The sequence below is a fragment of the Pantherophis guttatus genome, chromosome 3 (genome assembly GCF_059756535.1).
Source record: "Pantherophis guttatus breed Tessera chromosome 3, ASM5975653v1, whole genome shotgun sequence".
Taxonomy (NCBI): Eukaryota; Metazoa; Chordata; class Lepidosauria; order Squamata; family Colubridae; genus Pantherophis; species Pantherophis guttatus.
In genome coordinates this window covers 64040771-64053123 of record NC_142065.1, presented here as the reverse complement: position 1 = coordinate 64053123, position 12353 = coordinate 64040771, and the positions used below count along the sequence as shown (strand labels likewise).

Genomic DNA, 12353 nt, shown 5'->3' with positions numbered 1-12353 from the left:
TGTTATAAATGAGTTGAGTTGCAGAAAGTTAATCTTTCCATTTTCAACTGTACCCAGATTCTCACTGGTTGTTATATTTTCAGACAGTTGATTTATTCCTTTATCAAACATAATAATGTTCTTTAGCGATGTGATGTTTGAAAATAAATGATGACAGCTAGAAATGGCTACTTAGTTCAGAAGATGACTTGGAATTTTTTAATGTAAATATCCAGGGTGTATTGTTGGTACCTACCATAATGCCCAAAAATTTGTCAGAATTGTCTGAAGGTGTTTCAAAAGTTTGTTGGAAATGTAATTGTAAAAACATTTTCTCTTTGTTGGACTTACGATAAAGCAAAGAAATATTGGGGCCAAATTTTGTCTTAATTTAGAAGATTCTTAAAACAAATTCAAAACTGAAACCAGAAGTTTTCCTTTTAGGGATGTTGGATAAAGGGTCTGAAAGAAAGAGCTTTGTAATTATAAAAGTTGATAGCAGTAAGAATCATGCGCAGAAATTATGCGCAGAAATGGAAAGACAAGTCATACCCACAATAGAAGAATGGATAGAAAAAGTGATGGAGGTGGCGGAGATGGCAAAGCCAACTGTTTTAATTAAAGAGAAGAACATATCCTGTTTTGTTTCCATTTGCAAACCACTTCTGGACTTCATGCTTGGAACAGATAAAATTCAAATTTTGATCTTAGGTTTTGATGACTAGGTCAACTTTGTGACTATAGAAATGGTTTGCATTCAACAGAAAGTTGAGGTTGTAATTGTACTTCGTTTTCTACTGTACAGAAAAGAGTCAGACGTCATCACTTTTTTTTCCTTTTCCTTTTGCATTCCTTTCCTCTTTTACTTCTTATATTTATTTCTATTTCTATTTTATATTACAATAAACATTATAAAAATGCAAAAAAAATGTCCAGGGTAAGTCAAGGATAGATCCAGCTATTGCATGCATATCAAGCAGAAAATTATGTTAAATTGCAAAATAATCTCTGAGTAACTTCTCATTAAGTGAAAAGGTAATTAATCTTTTTTGATATAACTTTTATTTAAATTTGTCCTATATTTGAATATTGCAGTTCAGCTAGTCTTGAGTTCAGCGTATCCCAATGCTACAGAGTTCGCTTAAACATGTTGGGCTGAAGTCCCTAACAGAGAACAAACCAATTTCAGAGCATGAGGTATTAGAAATGATTTGCTGAGGTTTCTGACATTTCCTTAGAGCGCTAGTTAGAATCTTCTGGCAATTGGGATTGAGGTATCAACAATGTTAAATTTTACTTTATTACAATAAATTACTCTCTTTTAGAAAACGTGTCATTTGTCTACATCGATGTAATATGATATTAGTTCATATGTTACGTTTTAATTGCAATGAGACTTACGAATTTCATTCATAAGAACATCTTCATTTGGATTTGATGTGTTTGTATTAAAATGATATGCTGATAATGTTAATAATTATTCTAAAAGTGAAGTAGTATAGGATGTGAATAAAGCTGTAATCATATAGATAGGCTTTGATTTTTTAATACTTGGAATTTATTTTGCAAGAAAGCATGTATAGACTTGTATGGCTTAGAATCATTATCTGCATTAAGACTGCAGAAATGTAGAGCCAAGAACTCTTGATTTTTAGTTCTGTTTTAAGATGATGACCATTTATTTAACCTTTTCTAATCCTATAATATATTTTGAAATGGTATAGTCACACAATATTTCTACATCTGTGTGCACCATACAATTTCAGAATGTATGTGTTTTATTGTGTTTTATTTTTTAAAAATGTAGGCCTGTTTTCCTTGGTGTTATCAAGTATTCCTGTGATACTCAGATCTGTGGGCCAAGCAGTTGCAAATTACCATATTTTTTGCACTATAAGATGCACCAGACCATAAGATGCACATTAGCTTTAGAGAAAGAAGAAAAAAAATCTTCCTCTGCCTCCCAGCATCCATCCAATATTTGTCTGGCTAGCGTCCTTGCAGCAAACAGCCTGGTCAGCTTCAGCATGTTATTGCAGCCCCAGCACGTGGCTTATTAGGATTCCGCTCTGTTGCGTCCACCACCAGTCAACTGAGCTGAGCTGCTGCCACTGCCGGAAAACACTGGAGCCTTTACTGCCAAGCAGCTGATTGGCAGTTGGATCGGACTCCTGGAATATCGCTGATCAGCTGTTCTAGGCAATGGGGATCGCTGCCACCTATAGCTGCCTATCACTGCTGCCTATTGCCATGGCAATCGGTGGTGATTGGTGGCGGCAATTGGTGGCGATTCCCCCATCTAGAATAGCTGATTGGCAGTATTCCAGGAGGCCGATCCAACCACCAATCAGCTGCTCGGTAGCGAAGGCTCCAGCGTTTCCCCCCGCCGCCGCTGGCAGTGACAAGCAGTGGCAGTGAACACCCCCACTGCACCAACCCCCTCCCTCCACCGTAATATTCACTCTATAAGTCGCACAGACATTTCTACCCACTTTTTTGGGGGGAAACTGTGTCTTATAGTGCGAAAAATATGGTAATTGCAGCTGTTGAATAGAAAATAATCAAGAGATCCTTACCAGGCAGCAATTGAAAGGAAGAGAAGGGACCCATTTCCCATTTGGCAGTATTTAATAGGACTGCTCTGCTTCATTTTTGCTGCACAATGCTTCCCCAGAAAATCTTATCAGTTCAGCGCATAAACATATGGAACCATGTTTTCTCCAGAGCAGGTTTGTTCCCTGCCTTACCTTTATTTCTTGTTATATTTATTGTATGGAATAACTTATTACCTCTGATTGAGTCCCTCTGAATATTGTATTTTCTCTACTTACTCTTCCTTTGGATTCTGCTGATTGAGTCTACACTAGGGGACTCCAAACTTGACAGTGCAGCTGGCTGAGGAATTCTGGGAGCTGAAGTCTACAAGTCTTAAAATTGCCAAGTTTGGAAATCCCTGGTCTATACCATTATAGTGTCTGGTGGTTTATTGGTGTGGTGTGGGGTGATTATCCATTGAAATGTTTCTTAGCATGGAAGCAGCCAACAACAGGGATTAATGGAAAGTGGCCTCCACATAATTGCAATTCACTTCTATTCCTAATTCTAGAATCTAGGAGTTGAGAAGTATAATCAGAGGTCTGCTCTTCCTCCAAATATATGACTAGAATATTGTTTCCAGTTGTTCAGCAGACGTTAATGAACAGCCCCCTTTCCTGCAAGAGAACTGTTGTATAGCGAGAGAACCATTGGATGTCATTTTCTTTAGAAAGAACAGTGTTCTTACCATTCTTTGGCAGTAATTTCAAAGTGAAACTGTTGTCTTCTTTTTTCTGCTCAGTGTCAGAATATGCTCAGAGAAGTATCACAAAAGAGAGGTTCTGCTTCTTTCAACTTCTTTTTCTTCTACATTTTAAAGATATGGCCTTGTCTATGCATCACAGTTTCCTGTCTGTGTCAGGGCTTGGGGTGGTTTTCCAACATCTGTAGTGGCTGTGTCTATGTGACTTCTCTGCATGATAAGTAATGTTCTTGTATGATAGTAACAATTTTTTGTGTCTGTAAGGCTGCAACCACTACCTGGAAACTACATTTTAAAAAAAGTTATAATTCTTAATTTAACAAACTAGTATCAGAAATCCAAAGATGTTTTTCCAAGAGGCAACTGGAATTTCTGGTTTTTCTTTGAAGACATTTTACTTCTCATCCAAGAAGCTTCTTTAGCTTCTTCAGAAGCGAAATGTCTTCAAAGAAAAACCAGAAAGTCCAGTTTCTTGAAAAAGCAGCTTTGGGACAACCATGACGTAGATGACTGAGAATCTCCATAGACATTTACCTATGCACTTTGGGATGAACACCCTTTGAATGATGCAGGAGTATGAACGTAATATTAGAATCATTTCAGATACATAAATTAGGGACAATTCATTCTAAAAAATGGGATTTGGATTCAAGTTGTAATAATGGAATTTGGACCACATCTAAATGTTTATCAATGATATGGGTAGCTGGCTAAAGATATTGTATCAGTTCTCGAAGCAGGATAGTAACATGTACTCTGCACACTCAATTTGGTATTCATTGCATGCAATGTTAGCCAAGTTATTCTGGCTGCCAAGGATGGAATTTTCTAGCCATACAAAAGTGCAATAAATTAAATAATGTACAGCTAAATGATCTGATGTTTAAGGAGACTGTCTCACTTTGTTCAATAAAACCAACTCTGGATGACCAGATTATTCCCTATTGCTATACAGGTATGACACATATAATTCCATCAATTGTTCCTTCTTTCTATACTCACAGTAGCAGCTTTTCTGAAGCTTGTGGAAATACTTACGGTACTTCAGATAAAAGGGGTTACATGTCCAGATGATCTCAGCCAACATGATCAGTGATGATGTGTGTACTGCCATCTTGGTATTAAAAAAAAAAGTTTAAGTGACTTTGGTTCTGTATGTTCAAGTTTGGAAGTGCTAAAGGTTATTAATTTCTTAATTCTTTTATTTTAAGGTTTATTGCTCACTTTTCTAGATAGATGTGCCAATTTAAGTTGAGGAAAGGCATGTTGCAGGGGGGAAAGGAACTCATTTTGATTGTGATGGGTGTTTTGTCGACTAAATGACATATTGTACAGCATGATATATGCAAAGCCTAGAGCTTTGAAAAATTAACAAACTAATAAAACAAAATACTGGATTTTACAGTCTGGTACTGAAAAACTTATTTAATTTTTTTCTGAATTATTACACAGTAATTAGTGATGCTTAATTTAAAATCTTGAATAGCAGAAAATTAACACACACACAAAAATAATTTTATCAAAGTATTTAATAAACATAGTAAAAACTAATACAAACTAAACTAAAAAAAGTTCAGACTGCAGAAAAAAGTAATAGAAAAAATAATACAGTAAATAAAAAGAAAAATATACAAAGAAATGCTGTTCATAACAAGTATGAACAATTTTAGTAACTTATCATTTTCTCTTAAATTTTAATAACATATCACCTTCTCTTAAAATACAACAAATTATTCTGGATAGCTTTCACTCCAGTATTCATTATATCGCCATTCACCATATTCTTGATCTTACCATAGTGCTGTCTCCTCTCCTTCAGAGATGTCTAGTTTGTCATGAATTCTCACTGAAAGTCATTAATTAATTCACAGACACATGATTTCGTTGATGATGAGACAAGATTAATTGCAGATATGGATCACCACATCGCAGAATAGTTGCATCTATAAAAATGGTGTTTGATGTCCACATTGAAAATATTATTTCGTTATTTATTTTTTTCCCCTTCTTCCACCAAAATCTATACAAAGACTCATTCTTCATCGAAATATTGCCAACTTGTTTGCTCCTTTTTATATCATAAACTCAAAAATGGTGGTTACTCAAACAGATTTGTATTTATCATCACTGTTATTTAAATTTAGCATTTTATACAGCACTGTTGCCTCCCGTAAAAGAAATCTCTTATCCCATCTCACCAGTTTTTATTTTAATACGTTGAAAGGCTGTGTGTGTATCCAGCTCTGTGGTGTACACAACTTATGACTTCATCCCAAAGTAGCTATTCACCTATCCTAACTAGCCTGCATTATCTGCATGGTTTATAAACAGTCCTACTGCAAAACAGTCTTTTTTTAAGAAAGGAAAATTTCATTTTCTCTTAGACTAATAAACAGGTACTTGTCTGTTGCGGAAAGACAAACTGGAAATGTAAGCGCAAGACAGGTGCTGATTGCTCTGATGGATGATTTGATTTATTTCAAATCAGTCTCATGTAAAGCCTCGTTCTGAAAGGATACGTCACTGTTAGCTGCCAGTTAAAAAGTAGCTATCTTTAGACATGTTGTAGGTGCATTGTGTATGATGTCTCAAAATAGTAAGAATAAGCAAATGACTTAATATGGCAGATGCCACAAAAGCCACAAAGCTCTAAGGATAGTTCAGTGTGTTAGGCAAATATTTCAAACCCATCTTTGTTTGGAATGTGAGTCATTAGTTTTAAGTGACATTCATTACCACTATTAGTTCATTGTTCTTAATTGGGCAAATTCCTAAAATAGAACTCTGTTTGAATTGATTGCCCTTTCCATCCAGCCTTTGCAAGTTCACTGTAAAGTTCCATTGATGAATTTTTTTTTTGCACTTCGACACATTTATTGGATTGCTGATTTTAATCTTCTTGTAATTGAGGGTCTTAAATCCAGGGTATAATCCATTTGGTAGTATTATTAAAATCATGCTAATTTACCTATTATATAATTAGGGAACTGGGTAGCATTTGAGAATAAGTAATTGGGGTTTAATTTAATAGAGTACAGTGAATTTTGATTTTGAGTATTCATCTCAAGTATTACATTTATATATACAAGAAAGAAATTATTATCTGAAAATTTTAAAAAACTTCACTTAAATTTGCTATATATATTTAGAAAAGATATATAGATCAGGGCTGTCAAACTCGCGGCCCAGGTGCGTCATGCATTGGTCATGCCCACGACCGGTTTAGTGAAGGGGAAAAAAGTTCCGATATGTCACGTGACGCTGCCATGATGCCGTGAGTTTGACACTCCTGATATACTGTAGATATTTTTTGAATTACTATTGTAATGGAACCTGCCCTTTATAAGCGTAAGTTGTGATGTTCATCAATCGGTTCATCCATATGAAGACCTGATTTTACAATTTTTTTGTGTGGTGTCCATTAAGCAAATGCAGCAGCTGTTAAGTAAATGCTGCTTTTCAGCAAAACTGCAGTATGTGGTCACATGTGGTTACATGACTGTGCGGTGCTGCAAATGGTTGCATGTAGTTGCTGACTGCCTGAAATGTAGTCATGTGACCTCATGAACTTTGAATCTGGGTTGTAAGTATTCTCTAGGGAGGTCCATCATAGTTTTGACTGGTTGCTAAGCAACCGGTTATAAATTGAGGACTACCTAGAAACACCACCATTAGCTATTCAATGCTGATTAGACTTAATCAAGAATTTGACATTATGTCCCTAGGAAACTATAGTATATTAGCAATGATAAAGTCAGATTTCAAAATCAATAGTGAGACTGACAATGCAAAGTCTCTGTAACCTTCCATTTCTGTGTGGAATATCTTACATTCACAAGAAGGAAAACAATTCATATTTTATACCTTTATACATCTAAGACATATATATTGGAAATGTGAACACCAAGAGGGAACTTTATCATGCTTAGTGGACATATAGAACAGCTAAATTTTTTAATTCAAATATGTATATTAACTTAGAAGGTCTTAAAGATTAATGTACAGTTGACTCTAGAGATGCTCCTTTTGGGCCTAGCAGTCCCAAAAGCTCATGGAAAAAAACTCATGGAAGTTCATTTCTGTATATGACAACAGCAGTGAAACTTTTATATGTATAACGATGGAAAGATTTGACACTACTTACAATGAAAGAATGAATGTTGAAGTTGAAGGAGCTGACTGAGATGACAAAATTGACAGCTTTGATTAGAAAAAAGACATCGATTAATTTTAAGGCTGATTGGAAAACCCCTTTGGACTTTTTGCATGAAAACAGAAAAAATGAAATTATAAAGTGGATGTAATGATTATAACAAATGGTAGACAATAGAAAAATGAAAGTTATGTGATGTCTGCTGTAAAAGAAAATCAGAAGTCACTTCCTTGTATTACTTTTTCTTTCTGCACTTTTGCCCTTAATTTTTTATTCTTTGTTTCTTTCTTTCCTTTTTTATTTTAATGATTAATTTGGGTTAGCTTTATTTCTTTATTTGAAAATCTAATAAAGTTACTTAAGCAAAAAAAGAAAATTCCTCGTTACTCCAATAGAATAGAATTAGTATAGAACAATGATGGCTAACCTTTTTGCAGTCGCGTGCCAGAAGCAGGGGGAGCGCCTGAAGGGTCACGCAGGTGTGTGCCCACACCCATAATTCAATACACCCCCATGCATGTGCGTGCGACACCACCGCTCCGGCACTCCCCCGGTTTTTGGCATGCAACGGCAAAAAGGTTACCAGTAGGCCTGTTTTCTGCCCTCTCCAGGCTCCAGAGGCTTTCTTGGAGTCTGGGGAGGGTGAAAACGGCCACCCCCAGCCTCCCGGAGGCCGGAAATGGCTGTTTCCCAACTTTGGTGGGCCCGGAAGGTCTGAAAATCAGCTGGCCAGTGCACGCATATGTGCTGGAGCTGAATTAGGGCAATGCTCGCGTGCCAATAGATACGGCTCCACGTGCCACCTGTGGCACACGTGCCATAGGTTCTCCATCACGGGTATAGAACATAGGAATAAATTCTATATAAATTGATAAGTCAAAAGAACAATTTGATTTTGCTAATGTCTAAAAACTAACATTAATATAAAATTGGGATTTTCTTCAAATAGAATCAAATATTGGATTAGAATTCTTTTCTATATGTTATTGTGTCATTCCAAGCCTATAATAAATATTGAATTAGTACACGTTTTAGTTTAAAAGCTCTCTTGAAATTTTTAAAATAAGAAACTTCCAAAGCTGTAAAATTACCCACATCATTTATAGCTGTGATTAAGAGACTTACTCTTTAACCTGTATTACCTGTATAACCTATTAACCTGTAAACAAAATTGTTGTTTAAATCACAAAATAATTTAAGTTGACTTTATTTTTTCTTAATTAGTTTTCTTCTAATTAATATTGGTATAAACTAAATATATTGAAATCCTTTTTAAAAATAGAGTTTGCCTTTTTAGTCAGAATTTTTTTCCATTATTAAACCTTCCATATTGTAAACCGTTCTTAATAAACTAACATATAGGTAATATGATAGTATTTTATTTTTATTCTTTTATTCTTTTACTTCTGCTGTATTTATATCCCTTTCACTTTTCTTCCTTTTTATTATTGTAAACCACCTTGAGTAATCCCACAGTGATATTGTCAGGAAGTAAATTTAACAAATAAATATTATTTTAACAAATAAATACTAATAAAGAGACTTGAATATTACTATAAGGGTAATTGTCAGATTCTAAAATCATCATTATCCTTAGGTCCTGTGCAGAATACATTGAGCAGCAAGTGAAATTCTAAAATACTTTGGGATTTGTAGAACAAAATAGAGCTGGAAGGGACCTTGGAGGTCTTCTAGTCCAGCCCCCTGCTCTGGCAGGACACCCTATACCATTTCAACTTTTGATTTGAACTTTCAGTCCTCTTTTCTTCTATGCAAGAACCACAGAGATGGTGAAGATGCTGTCACTTTCTGAGGTTAGTTTGTTGGGCCCAAAGGACAAGAGATTTTAGGCATTGGGAATTTTTTTCAATCTTTATTCTTGCTACTTTAGAGAAATAATCAAGATTTTTAATTTCAGTAGGGTCTTTTGCATTAATTGATACTTGATTTGGATTGTTTCCATAAGATGTTTATGCTTTTAATTTTTACTGTTAGTTGTCTGGGTAAAAACAGTTCAAAATAAAACAAAAAACATTGGTGCATAGTAGTATGCTCATTCCTTTTGAAAAGAATCCTGTTAAAGATATAATGCTATCTGGAAAAAGCAATAATAATCATTCAGGTTAGATAATTCTTTTAAAACTGAATCACAATTAATGTGGAATTTTTTGTTTTGTCTCCTGATTTCATTAAACCAGTTGTCAAAAGCAGATGGAATATGGTAGAGAGAAACCATGAGATCTTCAACTCTCTCAGTAAAGAGTTCATTACTTATTTTTCTCTTTCACTTCTTCTTTTAACAGTGAATGGTGACTACACCCATTGTAATTTAATCTCTGAGAATAACGTGGTGGACATGGAGATGACAAATAGTTTGGGGCCTGTGTGTAGGCAGAACCTGATTTCCCACTCAGGAAACTCATTTGCCCGAGAACACCTGTTGCCGTGTGAAAGACTCCTCCAAGTTAGTCAGCTGAACATGTCTTGTGCAGATACCAGGTATTGTTTTCAGCTTTGTTTATCTTACGTGCACAACCATTTTTGAAGTTGTGACAGTTCTCCACTGAATATGGTTCCACATTTGCATATTGTGCCTTCACCAGCCTTTCTATCTGTTACAGTTACACCTTACTACTACCCTTACTAGTTACTACCCTTCAAGCACTTTGTTGCTGCAGTATAGTTCAACAGAATGTTAGAATAATTAAATAGATAATTATTTATTTAATCATTAATTATTTAATTAATAAATAATTATTTAATTATTAATTATTTAATAAATAATTAAATAATATAAATAATTCAACAGAATGTTAGAATAATTAATTAAATAATTATTTATTTAATAATTATTAATTATTTAATAATTAAGTATTTAATTAATAATTATTTAATAACTATTAAATAAATAATAAACAAACAAACAAACAAAATGTTAGAATAATAATAATACTAGAAGAACATGGATGATTTAGCTGCAATCCAAAAGGAAAGTAATCCTTTCTTAACTGTGATAATTGGCACCTGCAACTCTGTTGTTAAACAATATGATTGTAAACCACAATGTCATGTGACTGTGCTGACATGATGGCAGTTGTGGCAATGTACTTATGTTTGTTATGTGAATGTCATGCAGTTCATATGGACACCATTTGCAATTTCTTGCTAGCTTCTCCATTGACATTGTCTGTCAGAAGTTAACAGTGAAGGTTGCAAATGATGACTGAAGCTGCAATTGTCATAATTATGAGCCAATTGCAGAGCACCCAAATGTGATCATATGACAAAGGGGACATGTTGACCGCAACTATGAAGACCTGTCATAAGTGTCTTTTGTTCAGGACCCTTGTAACTTTGACAGTCACTGAATGAGTAGTTAGCCAAGAACAACTTGCACTTTAAAGAGAACAGATTCAGTTCTTTGCCAAATAAAATTTCCCTATCATGCCACCTCTAATTCAAAATTCCTAATTAAAGTAGTAACCTACATCCTAGAACAATCTTCTCTATTATCATAGAATCATAGGGCTGGAAGAGACCTTGGAGATTTTGTAATCCAACCTTCTGCCCAGGGCAAATTGGTATCAGGTAGGAACTAAACCATATTTTGTTTTGGCTTACTGTGTTTTGTGAAGGAAGCCATTTTGATAAATTCCATGAGCCATGAACAAATTGTTGCACATTGCCATTTCTTTTGATTTTTGTAATTTAGGTCTTTAATTCTGGAAAACAGTTCTACTGTGCTTTAGCAATGGTCCTTCCTATATTTGAACAATACCATGATATTTCAAATTAATTAATTTCGTTCATTGCTATAGTATCTGGTATGGTTTCCTAAAACTAAATTAATATTGGCTAATCACTGGTTAAGATAGTAACTTACTTAATGTAGAGATAAAACTTCCCTCTCTTTTAACTTTGTCTCTTTATGTAATATAATACATTTTGGGGGAAGGTGTCTCTTGAGCCTTATGAGAGGAGCTAGAATATCTTTCACATTTTTCTCCAGAGTTGAGTACGGCTTATATAGACATGATTTCTATGTATTCAAATTGATCTCTTAACCTTTCCCATAAACTATGGTGGATGAGGAGAAAGAAATTTTGTTGGTAATCTGGGTTAAAATAAATCATCTACTTAAATTTAAAGTGGATTAGAGGCTTAGTTTCAAGTACCAGAAAGTAGATATTTCCAAGCTACAACATGAAAAGAAAAAAGGCAAAGCAGTATCTTCTGTAAGATGATACAACAGTATAGAGTCTTGTTAATAGGATATTAGTGCTTTTAAGAGAAGGAATAAAAGCCATCAAACAGGCTTCTAAATGTAGCAGGATAAAAATTATCCTCTTAGAAGATAATGGCAATTGTATTTTTGGAGATCAGGATGGGCAAGGTTTGTTTGAGTAAGAGTATGTCTTTATCATTACTCAGCAGAATAGCTGCACTTCAAATGACTGTACCATAAAATCCTACTTTTATATAGAGATTCCCAATTGTTTTGCCTATTACTTGATTCTGAATATAAAGCAGGATTTATGGTGCGGGTGGGTCAAAATCTGCAAGATGGTTACACGCATCTACAAAAGGAGCAAAATTTTCTCCCTTTGAATTGCTTTTGAATGATAAAATTTGCCAAGTAATTCTACTATAGGTTTATTTTTCCAAATGATAAATTGTTGCAGTGCAATAAATTATCTTTTAATGTTAACTGCCAGATTGAAATAGAAATATAATACATCTTTTAGCTCAGTGGCATAGCATTTCAAAATATAGGAAACAGTTTTACAATTATAAACTCCTTCATATGTTTTTGAATTACTATTTTAATGTTTTTTTTGTATTACTGTTCCATAAAATATTTTTTTTTATTTTAAGTTTTATTGATGCATTTTATTGATAAAAACTATAAACTTCCACATTTTT

The 12353-nt window shown here is 34.3% G+C and overlaps 1 protein-coding gene across 4 annotated transcripts in view; it reads left to right on the top strand.

Annotated features, from left to right (window-relative positions):
- The window catches only part of GLIS1 (GLIS family zinc finger 1), a 222662-nt gene that overhangs the window by 77410 nt on the left and 132899 nt on the right, over positions 1-12353 (top strand). For all 4 annotated transcript variants that reach the window (XM_034415113.3, XM_087889740.1, XM_034415114.3 and 1 more), the window contains exon 3: positions 9734-9929. In XM_034415113.3, coding sequence (XP_034271004.1) covers positions 9734-9929 — 196 coding nt within the window. The remainder of the gene's footprint in view (positions 1-9733; positions 9930-12353) is intronic.